This window comes from Nerophis lumbriciformis, linkage group LG39 (genome assembly GCF_033978685.3).
Source record: "Nerophis lumbriciformis linkage group LG39, RoL_Nlum_v2.1, whole genome shotgun sequence".
Classification (NCBI taxonomy): domain Eukaryota; kingdom Metazoa; phylum Chordata; class Actinopteri; order Syngnathiformes; family Syngnathidae; genus Nerophis; species Nerophis lumbriciformis.
Genome location: NC_084586.2, coordinates 12467501 through 12492319, shown reverse-complemented (window position 1 = coordinate 12492319; position 24819 = coordinate 12467501). Strand labels below are relative to the sequence as shown.

At 42.3% G+C, this 24819-nt stretch overlaps 1 protein-coding gene across 17 annotated transcripts in view; it reads right to left on the bottom strand.

Moving 5' to 3' along the window:
* nrxn1a (neurexin 1a) overlaps positions 1-24819 on the bottom strand; it is a 294437-nt gene that overhangs the window by 155622 nt on the left and 113996 nt on the right. For 12 of the 17 annotated variants that reach the window (XM_061931896.1, XM_061931907.1, XM_061931900.1 and 9 more), the window contains 2 exons: positions 17280-17581; positions 6573-6596 (listed from right to left, as the gene is read on the bottom strand). In XM_061931896.1, the coding sequence (XP_061787880.1) occupies positions 6573-6596; positions 17280-17581 (326 nt within the window). The remainder of the gene's footprint in view (positions 1-6572; positions 6597-17279; positions 17582-24819) is intronic. The other 5 variants (XM_061931899.1, XM_061931905.1, XM_061931910.1 and 2 more) reach the window with 1 other exon arrangement.

The following is a 24819-nucleotide window of genomic DNA, read 5'->3' as shown; positions in this document are numbered from 1 at the left end:
GTTGGCAGAGATGTTCCAAATCGTGTAAAAAATTAGATTGTTGGTACGGATGTTTCAAAAGGTGTCAGACATGGGATTTTTAGCAGCGATGTCCTAAATGATGTCAGAAGAGGGAGTTGGCAGGTATGTTCCAAATGGTGTCAGAAATGGGATCGTTGGCAGGGATGTAGCAAATTGTGTTAGAAGTGGGACTGTTGGCATTGATCTACCAGATAGTGTCAGAAGTGGGATTGTTAGCAGGGATGTACCAGATGGTGTCAGAAGTGGATTGTTAGCAGGGATGTACCAAATTGTGTCAGAAGTGGGATTGTTAACAGGGATGTACTAAATTGTGTCAGAAGTGGGATTATTGGCAGGGATGTACAGATGGTGTAAGAAGTGGGATTGTTAGCACGGATGTACCAAATTGTGTCAGAAGAGGGATTGTTAGCAAATATGTACCAAATTGTGTCAGAAGTGAGATTGTTAGCAGGAAAGTGCCAAATGGTGTCAGAAGTGGGATTGTTATTGGGGATCTACCAAATGGTGTCAGAAATGGGGTCTTTAGCAGGGTTGTACCAGATGGTGTCAGATGTGGGATTGTTAGCAGGGATGTACCAAATGGTGTCAGAAATTGGATTGTTAGCAGGGATGTACCAAATTGTGTCAGAAGTGGGATTGTTAACAGGGATGTACTAAATTGTGTCAGAAGTGGGATTATTGGCAGGGATGTACAGATGGTGTAAGAAGTGGGATTGTTAGCACGGATGTACCGAATTGTGTCAGAAGAGGGATTGTTAGCAAAGATGTACCAAATTGTGTCAGAAGTGAGATTGTTAGCAGGAAAGTGCCAAATGGTGTCAGAAGTGGGATTGTTATTGGGGATCTACCAAATGGTGTCAGAAGTGGGGTCTTTAGCAGGGTTGTACCGGATGGTGTCAGACGTGGGATTGTTAGCAGGGATGTACCAAATGGTGTCAGAAGCGAGATTGTTAGCAGGGGAGTACTAAATGGTGTCAGAATGGGAATTGTTGGCAGGGATGCAGCAAATTGTGTTAGAAGTGGGACTGTTAGCATTGATCTACCAGATAGTGTCAGAAGTGGGATTGCTAGCAGGGATGTACCAAACGGTGTCAGAAATTGGATTGTTAGCAGGGATGTACCGGATGGTGTCAGAAATGGGATTGTTAGCAGGTATGTACCAAATTGTGTCAGAAGTGGGATTGTTAGCGGGGATGTACCAAATGGTGTCAAAGTGGGATTATTGGCAGGGATGTACCAAATGGTGTTGGAAGTGGGGTGTTAGCAGGGTTGTACCAAATTGTGTCTGAAGTGGGATTGATAGCGGGGATGTACTAAATTGTGTTGTGTCAGAAGTGTGATTATTGGCAGGGATGTACAGATGGTGTCAGAAGTGGGATTGTTAGCACGGATGTACCAAATTGTGTCAGAAGTAGGATTGTTAGCAAAGATGTACCAAATTGTGTCAGAAGTGAGATTGTTAGCAGGTAAGTACCAAATGGTGTCAGAAGTGGGATTGTTGGCAGGTAAGTACCAAATGGTGTCAGAAGTTGGATTGCTATTGGGGGTGTACCAAATGGTGTCAGAAGTGGGGTTGTTAGCAGGGTTGTACCAGATGGTGTCAGACATGGGATTGTTAGCAGGGATGTACCAAATTATGTCAGAAGGGAGATTGTTAGCAGGGATGTACCAAATTGTGTCAGAAGTGGGATTGTTAGCAAAGATGTACCAAATTGTGTGAGAAGTGAGATTGTTAGCAGGGAAGTACCAAATGGTGTCAGAAGTGGGATTGTTATTGGGGGTGTACCAAATGGTGTCAGAAGTGGGGTTGTACCAGATGGTGTCAGACGTGGGATTGTTAGCAGGGATGTACCAAATGGTGTCAGAAGGGAGATTGTTAGCAGGGGAGTACTAAATGGTGTCAGAAGTGGGATTGTTAGCAGGGATGTACCAAATTGTGTCAGAAGTGAGATTGTTAGCAGGGATGTACCAAATGGTGTCAGAAGTGGGATTGTTATTGGGGGGGTGTACCAAATGGTGTCAGAAGTGGGATTGTTATTGGGGGTGTACCAAATGGTGTCAAAAGTGGGGTGATTAATTGGGAGTCTCAATGAGACCGGTTGGCCCTGTGCATTTCACCACAGAGATGGGTTAAGCACCTTGAGGAATGGACTGGAGTACCTGGCTGGGACGTGGACCAACCTCTGGAAGGAGGAGGAAGTGTGACGCAGCAATCTGGCTACCATGCCGTGGTCAGCGTCTGGGTTTTAAAACCCAACAGCCTCTCAGAGTTCCATGACGTCACTAAACATCTAAAAGTAATACCCTTCAGCACTCAAGAAAATATCCTGTAGGACTACAGTCTCCACCTGCTTCAGCATGCATGTGGACTGTGTGGTTATTAATCCCAGCGCACCTTGAGCTCCCAATATTCACGTCCATGCCAAAGTTTGGGTGTGTCATTGGGGCACTGTGCAGTTCAATGCCTGCTAAACAGACACAGTAAATAAACGCCGTTACGTGCAAGGGTGCACTTCAGTGAAGGGCTAGCCTCATCTGCTGCACAAAGCGCTGACTCGACCTTTGCATTAAAGCTGTTTGTCCTCAGCGACAGAACGTGATTTACTGCCTAATACAACTTTTGCTTTAACGGTCTGCCTAAACCAACACTAAAGCAGCCCATTCAGCTGTCTCAGAGCCTCTTGGCTGGAACCGGCAGCAGATCCCGACTGGAGTTGTTAGTATTCTGATAGCATGTCAGGCTTAAGGTGTTAGTAAAGTCTCCACAGGCGTCTTCGTGCCATTTTCTTGTTAGTGGTGTTGGGTTAGCGAGGTTAAGGTGGATGATGTTAGTAACTGCAATGATGGTGTTAGTGTGTTGTTAGGAGCTGTGATGTTGTTAGTGGCTTTGCCATCTGAGTGGGGGTGGGGGGAGTTTGTTAGCTCAGCAGGTCCGAATGAGATGACATACCCTGACAAATACACACAGTAATTAGTGTGCGCGCGCACACACACACACACACACACACACACACGTACAAGTGTTAAATGGCTCATTGTACATACACACACACACAAATATACATAAACATACAAGCAGGCAACGTGTTTCATTCAGCATGCAGAAAAGAAGAGTAGCAATGTGAGTCACTGGCATGATGGGAAACATGCAGCTTCAGCTTAGAGCACGTGTGTCAAACTCAATCTCAAGGCCCGCCACATTATTTTATGTGGCCCGACACGTCATTATATGTGGCCTGCTACGTCATTCAAAGTGGTCCACCACGTTTATCAAAATGGCCCGCCACATTATTATACGTGGCCCACCACCTTATTTATTGTGGCCTTCCATGTCATTCATGTGGTCCGCCACACCATTTAAAGTGGCCCAAAACATCATTCATCTTTTTATGTGTCCTGCCACATTAATCAATGTGGCCTGCTACGTCATTCAATGTGGTCCGCCACGTTTTTCAATATGGCCCACCACATTATTATTTGTCGCCCGCCACGTCATTCAATGTGGTCCGCCACGCCATTTAAAGTGGCCTGCAACATCATTCATTGTAGTTCACCACGTCTTTTTATGTGTCCACCAAATCATTTTATGTGGCCTGCCACATTATTCAATGCGACCTGCTACGTCATTCAATGTGGTCCGCCACATTTTTCAACATTGCCCGTCACGTTATTATATGTGGCCCGCCACGCCATTTCAAGTGGCCCACAATATCATTTTTTGTTGTCCACCACATCTTTTTATGTGGCCTGCCACATTATTTAATGGAGCCTGCTACGTCATTCAATGTAGCCTGCTACATCATTCCATGTGGCCTGTTACGTCATTCAATGTGGTCCACCACGTTATTCCATGTGGCTTGCCAAGTCATTCAATGTGGCCACATTATTCAATGTGGCCTGCTACGTCATTCAATGTGGTCCGCCACATTTTTCATCGTGGCCCGCTATTTTATATATGGCCCACCACATTATTCCATGTGGCATGCCAAGTCATTCAATGTGGTCCGCCACACCAGATAAGGTGGCCTGCTCCATTATTCAATGTGGCCTGCTACATCATTCAATGTAGTCCGCCACGTGATTCAACGTGGTATGTCACGTTTTTCAATGTGGCCCGCCACCTTAAATGTGGCCCACCACGTTATTCCATGTGGCATGCAAAGTCATCCAATGTGGTCCGCCACACCAATTAACGTGGTCCGCCACACCAATTAACGTGGTCCGCCATATTATTCAATGTGGCCTGCCACATTATTCAATGTGGCCTGCTACATTATTCAATGTGGCCTGCTACATTATTCAATGTGGCCTGCTACATCATTCAATTTGGCCCGCTACATTATTCAATTTGGCTTGCTACGTCATTCAATGTGGTCCGCCACGTTTTTCAAAGTGGCCCATCACATTATTCCACGTAGCAAGCCAAGTCATTCAATGTGGTCCGCCACAACAGATAATGTGGCCTGCTCCATTATTCAATGTGGCCTGCTCCATTATTCAAAGTGGCCTGCTCCATTATTCAATGTGGCCTGCTATATCATTCAATGTGGTCCCCCACGTTTTTCAATGTGGTCCCCCACGTTTTTCAATGTGGCCCACCACGTTATTCCACGTGGCATGCCAAGTCATTCAATGTGGTCCGCCACTACAATTAACGTGGTCCACCACATTATTCAATGTGGCCTGCTACATAATTCAATATAGTGCGTCACGTTTTTCAATGTGGGTCGCCACCTTATACGTGGCCCATCACGTTATTCCACGTGGCATGCCAAGTCATTCAATGTGGTCCGCCACTACAATTAACGTGGTCCGCCACATTATTCAATGTGGCCTGCTACATAATTCAATGTGGTGCGTCACATTTTTCAATGTGGGCCGCCACCTTATACGTGGCCCATCACGTTATTCCACGTGGCATGCCAAGTCATTCAATATGGTCCGCCACACCAATAAATGTGGTGCGCCACATTATTCAATGTGGCCTGCTACATTATTCAATGTGGCCTGCTACATTATTCAATATGGCCTGCCACGTCATTCAATGTGTTCCGCCATGTTTTTCACGTAGCCCGCCACGTTTTTCATGTGGCCCGCCACCTTAAATGTGGCCCACCACATTATTCCATGTGGCCTGCTACATCATTCAATGTGGTCCGCCACACCGTTTAATGTGGTCCGCCACATTATTCCATGTGGCCTGCCACATTATTCAAAGTGGCCTGCTACATTATTCAATGTGGCCTGCTACATTATTCAATGTGGCCTGCTACATTATTCAATGTGGCCTGCTACATTATTCAATGTGGTACGTCATGTTTTTTTAATGTGGCCCGCCACGTTATTCCATGTGGCCTGTCACATCATTCAATGTGGTCCGCCACACCATTTAACGTGGTCCGCCACATTATTCAATGTGGCCTGCCACATTATTCAAGGTGGCCTGCTACATTATTCAATATGGCCTGCTACATTATTCAAAGTGGCCTGCTACATTATTCAATGTGGCCTGCTACATTATTCAATGTGGTACGTCACGTTTTTTAATGTGGCCCGCCACGTTATTCCATGTGGCCTGTCACATCATTCAATGTGGTCCGCCACACCATTTAACGTGGTCCGCCACATTATTCCATGTGGCCTGCCACATTATTCAAGGTGGCCTGCTACATTATTCAATATGGCCTGCTACATTATTCAAAGTGGCCTGCTACATTATTCAATGTGGCCTGCTACATTATTCAATGTGGTACGTCACGTTTTTTAATGTGGCCCGCCACGTTATTCCATGTGGCCTGTCACATCATTCAATGTGGTCCGCCACACCATTTAACGTGGCTCACAACATCATTCATTGTGGTCCACCACATCTTTTTATGCATGTGTCCCACCACGTCATTTTATGTGGCCTGCCACGTCATTTAACGTGGTCCACCATATCATTCAATGTGGTCTCCCAAATTATTCTAAGTGGTCCACCACAATATTTAATGAGGTCCACAATATTTAATGAGGTCCGTCACGTCACTCAATGTGGTCTTCCACATCATTTATGTGGCCTGCCATGTCATTCAAGGTAGCCCGTCACATCATTTAACGTGGCTCGCTGCGTCATTCAATGTGGGCCATGATAGCGATGTGGCCCTCAATAAAAAGGAGTTTGACACCCATGGCTTAGGCGATCACAAAACAGACAAGAAAAAAACTCTCAATCCAAACAAGAAAAGTCGTGCAAAGAGGGAGGCGGGTCTCTCGCGTGCAGGTGAGGGATGAGCCAATCCGAAGGCAGTCACAGAGTAATGAGTGAGAAAAGAACGAGGGAAGAGAGAAAGGGTAAAGGTTTTGAAGTAAAAAGTGGCTGGCAAGAAAGGAAGGGACTGGATCTTCTTTTTTTTTTTTTTTTTTTGCATAAAAAAAAATTACCAACCGCACTTATCCTGTTATTGGATTACTTTTTGAAGTCTATGGTTGAAAAAGAAATAGACACGGGGGCAAAAGCCAAACTAAGAAACAATTAGAATGATAGCTACCGAACAATGGAGTTTGTTTACCATAGCGTGTCCAATGCCTGAGTGCTTTGTAGGAGAGGGGGGGAGAAAGGAAAGCAAACAAAAACTGTGAACTTTAATAACAAAAGGAAAACTAGGAGGCCTCTGGTTAGGTTGGTTGGAGTGGTTTTCGCTAGGAGAAGGGCACAGGTTAGGTTAGTAGTATGAATCATTCCATGGATGGTGGTTAGTTTCACTGGCGGGTTAGTAAAAAGTTAGTAGTCACGTTAGTAGGTACACACAGGCAAGATAGACGGCATAGAGCATCCGCGGGCGTCTCACATGGTCCCGCCCCACTCATTCACACAATTAGAGGACGCACTCACCTAGAGCTGAAAGCAGCGCTGGACGGCTGCTTAAAGCCACTGTAAACTAAGACACACACAGCCACGCTGCAGACTGGCCAAGCATTCTTCTACATCACATTATTCATGCCTTGTTGTTGTGGCCTTTTGGTGTGTGCCACCTGCAGCAGTCACTGTGGTGCTCCAGTCAAATGATACACACTCAAGCTAAACTTAGTTAGTCGTTTTGGATTCAACTCGCTGCTCGGATTAAAAGATGACAAAACATACTGAGTGTTAGCCAACACAATTAATGCTTCCAAAGAAGTTTAGGGTTTGTTAGTTGATTGGTCTGTTAGGTACATCATGTATTTGAACAAATAAATATTAAACCTGATTTTTTTTTTTTTTCTATAATGGCTTGCTGTTCCCATTAAATTAAAGTACACACATAAAGAGTGCATACTGTTCAATTCTGTATTTTCTGATTCATTCTAAAATACTAAATACAATGTTTTAAGTTTTTATTTAAATTACAGTGGAACCTCGATTTACAAACCTCTTTATTTGCGAACTTTCCGATCTTTTAAAACAGGGGTCGGCAACCCGCGGCTCTTTAGCGCCGCCCTAGTGGCTCTCTGGAGCTTTTCAAAAAATGTATGAAAAATGGAAAAAGATGTCCGCAAGGCTAACCAATTGCCATTTATTGAACATAATGCTGCTATTAAACTACCTACTGTACTTATTGTGTACCTGTACGCTTAAAATCGCTGTGTTTTCCCCATAGCCCACTGTCGCATGTTCAACGTTTGGGCACCCTTGGTACAGCACGTTATGTTGTGTTCAAAGTGTACAAACCTTCACTAAAATATGGACTTTTGTCGAGCCTGGAACCCAATATTCATATTTACATTGTTTCTTATGGAGGAATTTGCTTCACTGTACAAACGTATTGTCGGAGGCAGATAATTACATATATCCGAATTTTAGTGTTACTTATTTTCTTTCATAGTCATATTTGAAAACAGCTCGTGTTTTCCATTTATTCTCTTTCTGTTTCTCTGCAAGTAAACTGTGTGTGTTAACCTTGAATTCTTTGGAATGTGTTTTGACTAGCATGTGTTTTGACTAGAGAGAGGAGAGAGGAGAGAGGAGAGAGGGTTTTGGGGTCGGGAAGACAGACCATTTTGGCGGCGCGATAGAATGTTCTATGCTGGACTGGTCTCAAATGTATATCTGCAAAGCTTTGCCAATATATTACAAAATACCTATTCTGTCTCTGGTGGTTTTTCAACTCAGCTTTAAGTGTCGTAAAGAGCTTGGGAGCGACTTGTGACTTGAATTCCCTGGGAGGAACAACTGGTCTGAAAACGCAACAGTATCCATTTACGAACCCTGTTCAAGAACCAATTACCGGATTTTTTGGATTATAAATCGCTCCAGAGTATAAGTCGCACCGACCGTAAATGCATAATAAAGAAGGAAAAAAACATATATAAGTCACACTGGAGTATAAGTCGCATTTTTGGGCCCTAGTGGCTCTCTGGAGCTTTTTAAAAAATGTATGAAAAATGGAAAAAGATGAGGGGAAAAAAAAATTATTTTTTGTTTTAATATGGTTTCTGTAGGAGGACAAACATGACACAAGCCTCCCTAATTGTTACAAAGCACACTGTTTATATTAAACAGGCTTCACTGATTCGAGTATTTGGCGAGCGCCGTTTTGTCCTACTAATTTTGGCGGTCTTTGAACTCACCTTAGTTTGTTTACATGTATAACTTTCTCCGACTTTCTAGGACGTGTTTTATGCCACTTCTTTTTCTGTCTCATTTTGTCCACAAAACTTTTAACGTTGTGCATGAAAGGTGAGTTTTGTTGATGTTATTGACTTGTGTGGAGTGCTAATCAGACATATTTGGTCACTGCATGACTGCAAGCTTATCGATGCTAACATGCTATTTAGGCTAGCTATATGTACATATTGCATCATTATGCCTCATTTGTAGCTATATTTGAGCTCATTTAGTTTCCTTTAAGTCCTCTTAATTCAATTTATATCTCATGACACACTATCTGTATGTAATATGGCTTTTAATTTTTTGCGGCTCCAGACAGATTTGTTTTTGTATTTTTGGTCCAATATGGCTCTTTCAACATTTTGGGTTGCCGACCCCTGTTTTAAAAGGAGCCAAATATGCCTCTGTGTGCGAACCATGTCTCTGTGTACTAACATTTCAGTCAGTCATTCAGCGTGTGTGCCTTTTTTGTGTTTTTTCACCTTTTGACAAGTTTTCTACATTTTGCTAAGTCAATAGCTGTGTCCCAATTCAGGGTCTGCATCCTTCAAAGGGCGTATTTGAAGGCCGCTTACGTCACAACTAGAGATGTCCGATAATGGCTTTTTTGCCGATATCCGATAGTGTCCAACTCTTAATTACCGATACCGATATCAACCGATACCGACATATTCAGTCATGGAATTAACACATTATTATGCCTAATTTTGTTGTGATGCCCCGCTGGATGCATTAAACAATGTAACAAGGTTTTCCAAAATAAATCAACTCAAGTTATGGAAAAAAATGCCAACATGGCACTGCCATATTTATTATTGAAGTCACAAAGTGCTTTTTTTTTTTTTTAACATGCCTCAAAACAGCAGCTTGGAATTTGGGACATGCTCTCCCTGAGAGAGCATGAGGAGGTTAAGGTGGGCGGGGTTTGGGGGGGGTAGCGGGGGGTGTATACTGTAGCGTCCCGGAAGAGTTAGTGCTGCAAGGGATTCTGGGTATTTGTTCTGTTGTGTTTATGTTGTGTTACGGTGCGGATGTGTTTGTCATTCTTGTTTGGTGTGGGTTCACAGTGTGGCGCATATTTGTAACAGTGTTCAAGTTGTTTATATGGCCACCCTCAGTGTGACCTGTATGGCTGTTGACCAAGTATGCATGGCATTCACTTGTGTGTGTGAAAAGCCGTAGAAAATTATATGATAGGGCCGGCACGCAAAGGCAGTGCCTTTAAGGTTTATTGGCGTTCTGTACTTCTCCCTACGTCCGTGTACACAGCGGCGTTTTAAAAAGTCATACATTTTACTTTTTGAAACCGATACCGATAATTTTTAAACCGATACCGATAATTTCCGATATTGCATTTTAAAGCATTTATCGGCCGACATCTCTCGTCACAACGCTGCACGAAAGCTGTCCCAATTCATTGAAATTCGAAGGCTCCTCCAAATGCAACAGACGAATGCGCCCTCCTTTTCCCTGTATTCGGAGGATGCACCGCGACTATCCTTCGTGGCCTCCCATATCCCAAGATGCTTTGCGCGCCTTTGTTCAACCCGGATCTTTTTGACGATGGCATCAAATACACTTTCAAATGCAAGTATCCTCCGCAGGCTAGACTGTCCCATTTAACAACGGGTGACGCATCCTTCGGAGGTGCCTCGGAAGGTCCAGCCTTCTGAGGCTGCGTAGGTTAGGTCCTCCGAAGGATGCAGACCCTGAATTGGGACACAGCTAATATGAGTCCCAAAAATCCAACAGACCATTGGAAAAAAGGAGGGAATCGCTGTGGATTTTTTTAAAAATAAATAAAATTGCTGCTACTTTTTCCTACACTTTGAACCCTACGGCTGATAAAAACAAAAAACAAACAAATACACTGAGAATGTGTTTTATTGTTTGTGCTATGACGCCATCTATTGGACCAGTTTTCTCACTGCAGTGACATTCCATTTTCCGGTAGTGCTTTCCGACGGGAATTAGAGTGTCGCTCAGTTTTCTGGCCGTCCATAGCGTTTCTACTCGTATGGATTCTTCATTCATCACTCCAAGCAACGTTTGAAAGTTTTACAATATAACTAAAACTGTTTATACTTACTAAACTGTCCCATGTGGAAGTGTTGTCATGCATTTTTGTATGTGCTATCGTAATGTAATGACGCTAGTGTCGTTAGCATTAGCTAATATGCTAACACGTTTACGAGTGTCTTTTTGTATTGTTTTAGTTTCACAAATTCCTCAGTAAATTTACCAAGACGTCACCGTGGTGTTATTGAGTCCGTTTAGCTGATTGGAGAGCTAGCTTCTGCAGGAAGTGGGTTCATGACGATGACTTCTGTTTTGTTTGATCGGACAGTTTTACTGCCATGTTACAGACACCGTTTGGAAACAATTAAGGTAGGTAAATAAACATTTACAGAATCTCCCTGTGTAAATAACTAATTTTGCAATGTATATACTATATTCAGCTTATAGTCTGTATATTCCTCCCCTAAAATTTAGTGGGTGCGGCTAACATACATGATTTTATAGTCGGTAAAATACAGTACATTATTGGCACTTGCAAGTATGGAAGAATTGTTGAAGAAGGTTTCGTACCACAGCAAGTTTTATTTGTGATAAAACCCTTCGTCCCTTTGAGTCAGCTCCTCCTTTGTCAATGTTATGATACAGTAAACGGATTTTACTTTTTTAAATGTTTATTTTTGTAGCAATATGGCTGTTGAAGTTAAGGCTTTTGGGGATTTCTGATTGTTTGTGAGGACACCGAAGGGACTTCCGTGTGTGTGTGTGTGTGTGTGTGTGTGCACATGTTGGCAGAGCAACGCATTGAGCACAGTTCAGCATGTTTTGGCTTGTTATTACAGTAAAGAGTAAGTTGAACCATCACCACCTTGTTATGTTTGTTTGATATACAGTACCGTATAGCATAGGGGTACCCAAAGTCGGGTCCGGGGGCCAAAATCGGCTCGTCGAGTCCTTCTGGTCTCTCCAAAATGTTATACATATTCAGACTCTTATATGCTCACACAATTATTGATGGCATGTCCGCAAGGCTAACCAATTGCCATTTATTGAACATAATGCTGCTATTAAACTACCTACTGTACTTATTGTGTACCTGTACGCTTAAAATCGCTGTGTTTTCCCCATAGCCCACTGTCGCATGTTCAACGTTTGGGCACCCTTGGTACAGCACGTTATGTTGTGTTCAAAGTGTACAAACCTTCACTAAAATATGGACTTTTGTCGAGCCTGGAACCCAATATTCATATTTACATTGTTTCTTATGGAGGAATTTGCTTCACTGTACAAACGTATTGTCGGAGGCAGATAATTACATATATCCGAATTTTAGTGTTACTTATTTTCTTTCATAGTCATATTTGAAAACAGCTCGTGTTTTCCATTTATTCTCTTTCTGTTTCTCTGCAAGTAAACTGTGTGTGTTAACCTTGAATTCTTTGGAATGTGTTTTGACTAGCATGTGTTTTGACTAGAGAGAGGAGAGAGGAGAGAGGGTTTTGGGGTCGGGAAGACAGACCATTTTGGCGGCGCGATAGAATGTTCTATGCTGGACTGGTCTCAAATGTATATCTGCAAAGCTTTGCCAATATATTACAAAATACCTATTCTGTCTCTGGTGGTTTTTCAACTCAGCTTTAAGTGTCGTAAAGAGCTTGGGAGCGACTTGTGACTTGAATTCCCTGGGAGGAACAACTGGTCCAAAAACGCAACAGTATCCATTTACGAACCCTGTTCAAGAACCAATTACCGGATTTTTTGGATTATAAATCGCTCCAGAGTATAAGTCGCACCGACCATAATAAAGAAGGAAAAAAACATATATAAGTCGCACTGGAGTATAAGTCGCATTTTTGGGGGAAATTTATTTGATAAAATCCAACACCAAGAATAGACATTTGAAAGGCAATTTAAAATAAATAAAGAATAGTGATTGCCGTTTTCTGCTGCCTATTTCACTACTTCCAGCTTGTAACCTGCAGTATATGATTTCCTTTTCGGTGCCATTTTTGTTCAGCCCTTCTCAGTTTTTATAAGTTACCGCCAATGTTGAAATGATCAATTTTCATAGGTACGGAAGTAGTAGCAGGTAGCATCGGTTTTTTCACAATGCACTTCTGCCATGACCCGCCCCCCCGCCGAATTTTTATTGGTTGACGTGTGTGTGTGTGACGATTGCTGATATACGCCTAGTCCAGAGGTCAGCAACCCGCGGCTCTAGAGCCACATGCGGCTCTTTAGCGGCGCTCTGGTGGCTCCATGGAGCTTTTTCAAATATGTATGAAAAGGGAAAAAAGATGGTTTCTGTAGGACAACATGACACAAACCTTCCTAATTGTTAGAAAGGCCACTGTTTAATATGTTTGTGTTTATCCTTCACTGATGAGTGTATTTGGCGAGCGCCGTTTTGTCCTACGAAATTCAGTGGCTCTTGAACTAACCGTTGTGTGGACTCTGACTCAACAGTTTGTTTACATGTATAACTTTCTCCAACGCTGCCACAGAAAGACATGTTTTATGCCACTCCTTCTTTGTCTCATTTTGTCCACCAAACGTTGTATACTGTGCGTGAATGCACAAAGGTGAGCTTTGTTGATGTTATTGACTTGTTGTAGTGCTAATCAGGCATTTTGGTCAGTGCATGACTGCAAGCTAATCATGCTATTTAGGCTAGCTGTATGTACATATTGCATTATTATGCTTCATGTGTAGGTGTATTTGAGTTAATTTAATTTCCCTTACTTAAAGGGGAACATTATCACCAGACCTATGTAAGCGTCAATATATACCTTGATGTTGCAGAAAAAAAACCATATATTTTTTTAACCGATTTCCGAACCCTAAATGGGTGAATTTTGGCGAATTAAACGCTTTTCTAATATTCGCTCTCGGAGCGATGACGTCACGTTGTGACGTCACATCGGGAAGCAATCCGCCATTTTCTCAAACACCGGGTCAAATCAGTTCTGTTATTTTCCGTTTTTTCGACTGTTTTCCGTACCTTGGAGACATCATGCCTCGTCGGTGTGTTGTCGGAGGGTGTAACAACACGAACAGGGACGGATTCAAGTTGCACCAGTGGCCCAAAGATGCAAAAGTGGCAAGAAATTGGACGTTTGTTCCGCACACTTTACCGACGAAAGCTATGCTACGACAGAGATGGCAAGAATGTGTGGATATCCTGCGACACTCAAAGCAGATGCATTTCCAACGATAAAGTCAAAGAAATCTGCCGCCAGACCCCCATTGAATCTGCCGGAGTGTGTGAGCAATTCAGGGACAAAGGACCTCGGTAGTACGGCAAGCAATGGTGGCAGTTTGTTCCCGCAGACGAGCGAGCTAAACCCCCTGGATGTCTTGGCTCACACCGTCAAGAGAAGAATATCGACCCTAGCTTCCCTGGCCTGCTGACATGAGGGTATGTCTACAGAATATATTAATTGATGAAAATTGGGCTGTCTGCACTCTCAAAGTGCATGTTGTTGCCAAATCTATTTCATATGCTGTAAACCTAGTTCATAGTTGTTAGTTTCCTTTAATGCCAAACAAACACATACCAATCGTTAGTTAGAAGGCGATCGCCGAATTCGTCCTCGCTTTCTCCCGTGTCGCTGGCTGTCGTGTCGTTTTCATCGGTTTCGCTTGCATACGGTTCAAACCGATATGGCTCAATAGCTTCAGTTTCTTCTTCAATTTTGTTTTCGCTACCTGCCTCCACACTACAACCATCCGTTTCAATACATTCGTAATCTGTTGAATCGCTTAAGCCGCTGAAATCCAAGTCTGAATCCGAGCTAATGTCGCTATAGCTTGCTGTTCTTTCCGCCATGTTTGTTTGTATTGGCTTCACTATGTGACGTCACAGGAAAATGGACGGGTGTTTATAACGATGGTTAAAATCAGGCACTTTGAAGCTTTTTTTAGGGATATTGCGTGATGGGTAAAATTTTTTAAAAAAACTTCGAAAAATATAATAAGCCACTGGGAACTGATTTTTAATGGTTTTAACCATTCTGAAATTGTGATAATGTTCCCCTTTAAGTCCTCTGTGTATTTGATTTATATTTACATTATCTGTATGTAATATTGGCTGCCATGTTGTTCCAGACCACAGCAAACGTTACCCAGCTTGCAAAGATTGTAATAAATCCATTAGAAGAAGACAGCCTGCCGTTCCCTTTAACTTGGACACACACATCTATTCTAAGACAGTCATTTCCAGGAGTTATCTCACCCTCTGAGAAGTTTTACTAATGTTTTCCAATGAATTCAAAAAAATATTACATTTCAACATTTCGGTCAACAAAGATTTGCGTCAGCCTGCGACACAGTCATTTTGATAATAGGCTAATATAGCTAATTAGCCACTTACATTATGTGTTGCCATCATTATAACATTTATAGAAGTCTTTTAATTTTTTGTGGCTCCAGACCGATTATTTTTTTGTATTTGTGGTCCAATATGGCTCTTTCAACATTTTGGGTTGCCGACCCCTGGCCTAGTCTCTTACGTGAATGAGCTAAATAATATTATTTGATATTTTACGGAAATGTGTTAATAATTTCACACATAAGTCGCTCCAGAGTATAAATCGCACCCAACCATAGTGGCTAATTAGCTATATTAGCCTATTATCAAAATGACTGTGTCGCAGGCTGACGCAAATCTTTGTTGACCGAAATGTTGAAATGTAATATTTTTTGGAATTCATTGGAAAACATTAGTAAAACTTCTCAGAGGGTGAGATAACTCCTGGAAATGACTGTCTTAGAATAGATGTGTGTGTCCAAGTTAAAGGGAACGGCAGGCTGTCTTCTTCTAATGGATTTATTACAATCTTTGCAAGCTGGGTAGCGTTTGCTGTGGTCTGGAACAACATGGCAGCCAATATTACATACAGATAATGTAAATATAAATCAAATACACAGAGGACTTAAGTAAGGGAAATTAAATTAACTCAAATACACCTACACGTGAAGCATAATAATGCAATATGTACATACAGCTAGCCTAAATAGCATGATTAGCTTGCAGTCGTGCACTGACCAAATATGCCTGATTAACACTACAACAAGTCAATAACATCAACAAGGCTCACCTTTGTGCATTCAAATCAAATCAAATCAAATCAACTTTAAGCACATTTAAAATTTACCACAGGGGTAGCCAAAGTGCTGTACAATGGACAGGTTAAAAGATAAAACGAGTACCAAGCAAACAACACAACACAAACAGAACACGATAAAAAAAATAAAAAAATAAAAATAGAATAAATAAAAACATAAAAACATAAAAACAGGTTCACAGCAGGTGTATTATGGGGCGCCATTGCAGGATGGATATCACTCAGTGTTAAAAGCCATGGAATAAAAGTATGTTTTTAAGAGAGATTTAAAAACAGGAAGAGAGGAGGCTTGTCTAATACTCAGAGGTAGGTCGTTCCAGAGCTTGGGAGCAGCAATGGCGAAAGCTCTGTCACCTCTAAGCTTCAGCCTTGTGTCAGGGACCGTCAACAGCAGCTGATCGGCTGATCTTAAGGATCGGGTGGGGCAGTAAGGCTGAAGGAGGTCGGAGAGATAGGTTGGCGCGAGGTTGTTTAGACATTTAAAAACAAATAAAAGGAGTTTAAAATTGATTCGATAACGCACAGGGAGCCAGTGAAGGGACGCTAAAATGGGGGTGATGTGCTCACGTCTGCGGGTCTGTGTTAGCAGACGAGCAGCAGAGTTCTGCACGAGCTGCAGGCGGGCGAGGGAGGCCTGGCTAATGCCTACATACAGGGCATTACAGTAGTCAAGACGAGTCGAGATAAAGGCGTGGATTAATTTCTCAAGATCATGTCCTGATAGAAGCGGTTTCACTTTCGCTATTTGGCGTAATTGATAAAAGCTTTTTTGTACGACGCTGTTGATTTGTTTTTCGAATTTAAAATCTGAGTCGAACTTTACCCCCAGGTTTGTGACACAGTCGCTGAGATACGGGGTCAGAGTGCCGAGGTCAACGTTGGGGGAGGGAGAGCGACTTGGACGCACAGTATACAACGTTTGGTGGACAAAATGAGACAAACAAGGAGTGGCATAAAACATGTCTTTCTGTGGCAGCGTTGGAGAAAGTTATACATGTAAACAAACTGTTGAGTCACAGTCCACACAACGGTTGGTTCAAGAGCCGCTGAATTTCGTAGGACAAAACGGCGCTTGCCAAATACACTCATCAGTGAAGGATAAACACAAACATATTAAACAGTGGCCTTTCTAACAATTAGGAAGGTTTGTGTCATGTTGTCCTACAGAAACCATCTTTTTTCCAAACTATGAAAAAAACTGCGACTTATAATCCGAAAAATACGATCAGTTTGTACATCGAGGTTCCACTGTACTTCAAAATAAAATTTGTGATTACAGAAAAAACTAACAATTTAGCCTCACATGCTTTAATTCAAATTGAAGCTCTTGAGTAATCCCTAACTAGGACGATGTGACAAATGTTAAAGCCTTGGCGGAGGTCTGCGCTATAGTGTACAAAAGGTTAAGACATTACATGCATGGGGTAGTACTTCTTTAAATGTTAGAGGAATGTTATACAGTCTGGAAAAACAGCGCTTTTGGTTACCTGTCTCAGGTTGCGGGTGACCTTGACGTCATGCCAGGCGTTGTCGTTGAACTTGCCGTTGACGGGCTCCACCAGGGCCTCGAAGGCCCCGCTGCCCAGGTTGATGACGAGCGACACGGCGCCGTTCTTCAGCGCCAGGTTGACGTAGTCGGCCGACTTGCCCGTGTGCAGCATCAGGCCGTTGCGCTGCAGCGTCTTGAAGGACAGCGTGATCTCGTCGCTGCTGGACTGGATGGGGTTGGGCGACAGGTCGTAGCAGAAGTACTCGGAGCCCTTGAAGGTGGCGACGTACTCCTCGCGGGCTGACAGTCGAGGCGGAAGAAGAGGAGGGGGAAGAGGAAGCACAAGTAAGTGTGGGGGCCTTTCACTCATGTCGAGCATAATCATAGTGATTAGTACAATTTCTGGGCTGCGTCTGGGTCCTCCCACGCCGCTCCTTACAATATGCTCGGAGATGACAAAATGGTGGGTGTTGATCAGAACCAGCCGGGGGAAAACAAAGCCCAGCTGGGCCCGGCTGAGCGTGACGCGGATGCGCGGTTCAGGATCTTGTTTAAGATGCGCACAGTTGTGGTTATTGTCAAGCAAATCCTCACTGACGCCAGCACTCGGGAGTGAGGAATGAAACAATGGCCGCTGTAGCGCTAATTGTACCATGGAGTGGCGTGTAAACAAGCTTTGATCACTCATGTGGGTTGCGGATTAAACCGAAAGGAGACAGTCGCGAGTATGCGGCGTTCCAAACTTGTTACGAGAGCTGCCAGTCTCCTTCTTTGGAGAGAACAGCTGTGCTGGTGCCGCGTCTGATGTGATGTGCTCTTGTTTGACAACACGCCTCATTACGGGACGGTCATCAAACGCTCGGACGTGCCGCGGCGAAGACGGAGGAGGTGAAGCGGCGGCGGCCAATTAGGATTCAGGCCGGGAGGCCGGCAGCCAATAGCGGCTTACCTTGCACGAACATTAGTGACCCCCAAGGACATTAGACCAAGGTTTTGCAATCCATCATCCTTAAGCTCGCCGTCTCTTATCTACCCGCGCACACATGCAAGCAGAGGAACAAATAAGCACTTCTACACACACAAACACACACAACTGCGTGAAAAGTGATTGCAATATCGAGCCCGCATACACAAGCGAGGGCGACATTTTCCTTCCCCGCGCAACTCGTTGGCCTCTTTTCCTCAGCTCAGGAGCCTCTGGCACAGCCACCATCTTGTAGCTTCCAATAATGAGAAGAACGGAGGGGGATCGAGCGCACACAAACACACACAAGAACGGCGGCGGAAAGAGGATTGACAGGAAATGAATAGAGGATCTACTGCTAACGATGGATTCTGATGCGTCATCTATGTTGCTGCTTCTTGATCTTAGCGCTGCTTTCGATACCGTCGATCATAATATTTTATTAGAGCGTATCAAAACACGTATTGGTATGTCAGACTTAGCTTTGTCGTGGTTTAACTCTTATCTTACTGACAGGATGCAATGCGTCTCCCATAATAATGTGACCTCGGACTATGTTAAGGTAACGTGCGGAGTTCCTCAGGGTTCGGTTCTTGGCCCTGCACTCTTTTGTATTTACATGCTGCCGCTAGGCGACATCATACGCAAATACGGTGTTAGCTTTCATTGTTATGCTGATGACACCCAACTCTACATGCCCCTAAAGCTGACCAACACGCCGGATTGTAGTCAGCTGGAGGCGTGTCTTAATGAAATTAAACAATGGATGTCCGCTAACTTCTTGCAACTCAACGCCAAGAAAACGGAAATGCTGATTATCGGTCCTGCTAAACACCGACATTTATTTAATAATACCACCTTAACATTTGACAACCAAACAATTACACAAGGCGAATCAGTAAAGAATCTGGGTATTATTTTCGACCCAACTCTCCTTTGAGTCACACATTAAGAGTGTTACTAAAACGGCCTTCTTTCATCTCCGCAATATCGCTAAAATTCGTTCTATTTTATCCTCTAGCGACGCTGAGATCATTATTCATGCGTTCGTTACGTCTCGTCTCGACTATTGTAACGTATTATTTTCGGGTCTCCCTATGTCTAGCATTAAAAGACTACAATTGGTACAAAATGCGGCTGCTAGACTTTTGACAAGAACAAGAAAGTTTGATCATATTACGCCTATACTGGCTCACCTGCACTGGCTTCCTGTGCACTTAAGATGTGACTTTAAAGTTTTACTACTTACGTATAAAATACTACACGGTCTAGCTCCGTCCTATCTTGTCGATTGCATTGTACCATATGTCCCGGCAAGAAATTTGCGTTCAAAGAACTCCGGCTTATTAGTGATTCCCAGAGCCCAAAAAAAGTCTGCGGGCTATAGAGCGTTTTCTATTGGGGCTCCAGTACTATGGAATGCCCTCCCGGTAACAATTAGAGATGCTACCTCAGTAGAAGCATTTAAGTCCCATCTTAAAACTCATTTGTATACTCTAGCCTTTAAATAGCCCCCCTGTTAGACCAGTTGATCTGCCGTTTCTTTTCTTTTCTCCTCTGCTCCCCTATTCCTTGTGGAGGGGGTGGGGGGCACAGGTCCGGTGGCCATGGATGAAGTGCTGGCTGTCCAGAGTCGGGACCCGGGGTGGACCGCTCGCCTGTGCATCGGCTGGGAACATCTCTGCGCTGCTGACCCGTCTCCGCTCGGGATGGTGTCCTGCTGGCCCCACTATGGACTGGACTCTTACTATTATGTTGGATCCACTATGGACTGGACTCTCACAATATTATGTCAGACCCACTCGACATCCATTGCTTTCGGTCTCCCCTAGAGGGGGGGGGGGGGTTTACCCACATATGCGGTCCTCTCCAAGGTTTCTCATAGTCTTTCACATCGACGTCCCACTGGGGTGAGTTTTTCCTTGCCCTTATGTGGGCTTTGTACCGAGGATGTCGTTGTGGCTTGTGCAGCCCTTTGAGACACTTGTGATTTAGGGCTATATAAATAAATATTGATTGATTGATTGATTGAAGTGTAATAGGTTATTACGGTAGCGGGGTCGAGTAAGAGAAGAGCACCGAAAATGGCATCGGCCGCACTTGAGTGAATGTAACAGACAGAATAATGAAGAGGAGGGACTCGGAATATGTCACAATTCAAAAGAGCAATTATGGCAAATTGTCTTCCGCGAGAAGTGTGAATGCAGATAGATGAAGAAGGAACATGTGTGCCCTTCGTTCCTTCCAGTCTGTTAATTAAGAAATGTGTGTGACTCACGCACGAGACCAAACTGCATGAGGACAAGCGGCGTGCTATTTTATGAGCACGTGAACCGCGAGGAGGGTGGCGGTCTCTCCAAATATTGGTGTACGGCTGTCAGAAAAGCTATTACCAAGTCGGGGCCTCGGGCTAGTCTTCAGTATGAGCGACGCGCAACAACAGAAAGAGCAGCCACAAGCACGAGGCGTCAACACACATGCAGGCGAATGCTCGCGCACAGCCGCAGCACGGCTGTAATTTACGCAGGTTAGGGGTTTGCGTGTAGCGTGCCTCCGTTCTCCCGCTAATTTACACACATGTCATTACAGCATCAAACCGGGCAAAGCTGAGCTGATGTGCTGTAGAATCACAAACAGTCGACAACCCGTTTATGTAGCCAACTCATCACCTCCCGGCTCATATTGTTCTTCATACTAGGGCTGGGCGATATATCGATATACTTGATATATCGCGGGTTTGTCTCTGTGCGATATAGAAAATGACTATATTGTGATATTCGAGTATACGCATACCTGCCAACCCTCCCGGATTTTCCGGGAGACTCCCAAAATTCAGTGCTTCTCCTGAAAACCTCCCGGGACAAATCTTCTCCCGAAAATCTCCCGAAATTCAGGCGGACCTGAGTGACGTGTCACGTCCGCTTTTCCACAATATAAACAGCCTGCCTGCCCAATCACGTTATAACTATAGAATGATGGAGGGCGAGTTCTTGGTTTCTTATGTGGGTTTATTGTTAGGCAGTTTCATTAACGTCCTCCCAGCGCCGCAACAACACACAACAACAGCAGTCACGTTTTCGTCTACCGTAAAGCAGTTCGTCTGCCGTAAACAGCAATGTCGTGACACTCTTCAACAGGGCAATACTGCCATCTACTGTACATGCATATGTGACATTAACATCTAGGGCTTTTAGAGAGTGCAGTGCACAACTGCGCACACAACAAGGAGACGAAGCAGAATGCATCATCAGAGAGGGTGTTCAGCATGGTTAGAAAAATAGTGACAGAGAATAGAACAAGGATGGACAGTTCAACCCTTAACTCAACAATGAGTAGATGAGTGTTATGTGTGTGTATATGTGTAAATAAATGAACACTGAAATTCAAGTATTTCTCTTATATATATATATATATATATATATATATATATATATATATATATATATATATATATATATATATATAAAGCTAGAATTCACTGAAAGTCAAGTATTTCTTATATATATATATATATATATATGTGTGTATATATATATATATATATATATATAAAGCTAGAATTCACTGAAAGTCAAGTATTTCTTATATATATATATATATATATATATATATATATATATGTGTGTGTATATATATATATATATATATATATATATATATATATATATATATATATATATATATATATGTGTGTGTGTATATATATATATATATATATATATATATATATATATAGAAGACAGCCTGCCGTTCCCTTTAACTTGGACAGACACATCTATTCTAAGACAGTCATTTCCAGGAGTTATCTCACCCTCTGAGAAGTTTTACTAATGTTTTCCAATGAATTCCAAAAAATATTACATTTCAACATTTTGGTCAACAAAGATTTGCGTCATCCTGCGACACAGTCATTTTGATAATAGGCTAATATAGCTAATTAGCCACTTACATTATGTGTTGCCATCATTATAACATTTATAGAAGTCTTTTAATTTTTTGTGGCTCCAGATAGATTATTTTTTGTATTTGTGGTCCAATATGGCTCTTTCAACATTTTGGGTTGCCGACCCCTGGCCTAGTCTCTTACGGGAATGAGCTAAATAATATTATTTGATATTTTACGGTAATGTGTTAATCATTTCACACATAAGTCGCACCCAAACTATGAAAAAAACTGCGACTTATAATCCGAAAAATACGATCAGTTTGTGCATCGAGGTTCCACTGTACTTCAAAATAAAATTTGTGATTACAGAAAAAACTAACAATTTAGCCTCACATGCTTTAATTCAAATTGAAGCGCTTGAGTAATCCCTAACTAGGACGATGTGACATATATTTCTTATATATATATATATATATATATATGAAATACTTGACTTGGTGAATTCTAGCTGTAAATATACTCCTCCCCTCTTAATCGGAGGTCTCAAAGTTGGCAAGTATGAGTATACGTTCTCACACAGTTGCTTTTAGCTGCAGGCATTACACTACAGGCGTTTCTCACTCTTTCTTGTCTCTCCTTCTCACAGAGACTTAAACAAGCGCACCTTCTTACATACGTCACATACATATACGCCCTCGCGGAGCAGAGAGGTAGCGGCATGGCTAAAGTTAGCTGTGGTGCGAGTGGTAATACGAGAGAAAGAAGGTGCAAATCTGGTAACAAATGAAGGAAGTGTTAATTCCTAAGAAAAACAGCACGGGGTCCATCGTCTGGCGGTGGTTTGGCTTCAAGTGGGAATATGTCGAACAGACAACCGTAATTTGTCAAGTGTGGGGCAAAAGCGTTGCTGCAAAAAGTAGCATTACTGCTAATATGTAGCATCATTTGAAAAGTCACCCGATAGAGAAGGAAGAGTGTTTGAAACTTCGCATATCAACATCTCCGTTCGGTGCCACACCAACAAAATGCCGAGGCAACCATTTCCATATCAACACCGTATGAAAAAAATAGTCAACAACAGAAGGAGATAACTTACCACAGAGCGAAGGACATACACTATTTGATTTCCTATTATGCAGCTCATTTTTATTGGACACTTATTGAAATATCTTGTGTTTACATCATGCACAAAAGTGCACTTTATTTGTTTTAAACTATTTTAGTGGCGTTCTGTACAAAAAGTGCACTTTAATATAGTGTTGTTTTGATATGTCATCTTAGTGACATCATGCACAAAAGTGCACTAATAGCTTGTTTTAAAATGTTTCTGACAATCTTGCACTTTCTGTTTTGGAAATGACATGAATGTTTGTGCCACTGCTTAATAACTGTTTAATAAATACACTTTTGCTAAATTGACTTAGTTGTGATTTCCCTCTCTGCATGAAAGTTTAAAATGAGCATATATTAATGCAGTATGAAGAAGAATGTTTTAATGTAGACACATAGAATCATCATACGGGTGTGATTATATGCATCAAGTGTTCATTCAAGGCTAAGGCAAAATATCGAGATATATATTGTGTATCGCGATATGGCCTAAAAATATCGAGATATTAAAAAAAGGCCATATCGCCCAGCCCTACTTCATACTACTAAAATGTGACTGCTTAAACAAACATAGTTCAGACCCAGGATGTTAATTTGTATGAAAAACGGGTCTGTTTATGTCGACACGTGACAACTTACTTGTTATCGTAAAGCAGCATGAAACGACAACAACAGACCTATTGTCTAGTTATATAGCATTTAATGACATTCATAAATCCTAACCAGCATTAGCAGCTTTTTAGCCATAGGAAGAAAGATTTGCGCAGTTACAAATGCTTTGTCACTGCAAATGCGCATCTCTTCTGTCTGCACTACAACAAGTCAGTGTTCAAAAACAAGAAAAAAAAAATACAAAAATTAGGGGTATTTTATTTGAAAAAGCAAAATGATCTGCCAATAGAACAAGAAAATTCGGCTTGTCAAGACTTTCCAAAACAAGTAAAAATAGCTAACCTCAATGAACCCAGAAATACCTTAAAATAAGTATAAGTGCACTTTTCTTGGTAGAAAAAAAATATGTTAAAAAAAATTCTTAAATGAAGTAAATGCTAGTGGCATTATCTTGACATAATGATATGCACTTTTTTTCATGCTTGAAGTAAGAAATTATTACTTTAAAAAAGTAGTTTTATACTTGTGAGTGTTGATGACACAGCTTTGCAACAGTTGATATTCTAGTTTCAAGCATGTTTTACTCAATATAGGTCATCAAATCTCAGCAACAAGCTGTAATATCTTACTGAGATCATTTAGGACCAAAACCCTTAAAACAAGTAAAACACTAACATAAAATCTGCTTAGTGAGAAGAATTATCTTATCAGACAGAAAAAAAGCAAATATCACCCTTATTTGAGATATTTAATCTTACTTAGATTTCAGTTTTTGCAGTGTGGCTGTCAACAAAGGCAAACGCTTCCCTTCCCTCTCACGTATCTCTCCTGCTTTTGCTTCTTGTCTTAACTTTCTTAGAGCCTCTTTTTCGCACTGCTCTTCAAAATCTCAGCAATGTAATTGAACAACTGGCCTCTCAACAAAATTTACAAGATCTTCTCGATGAGGAAGCTCGGGTTCAGGGG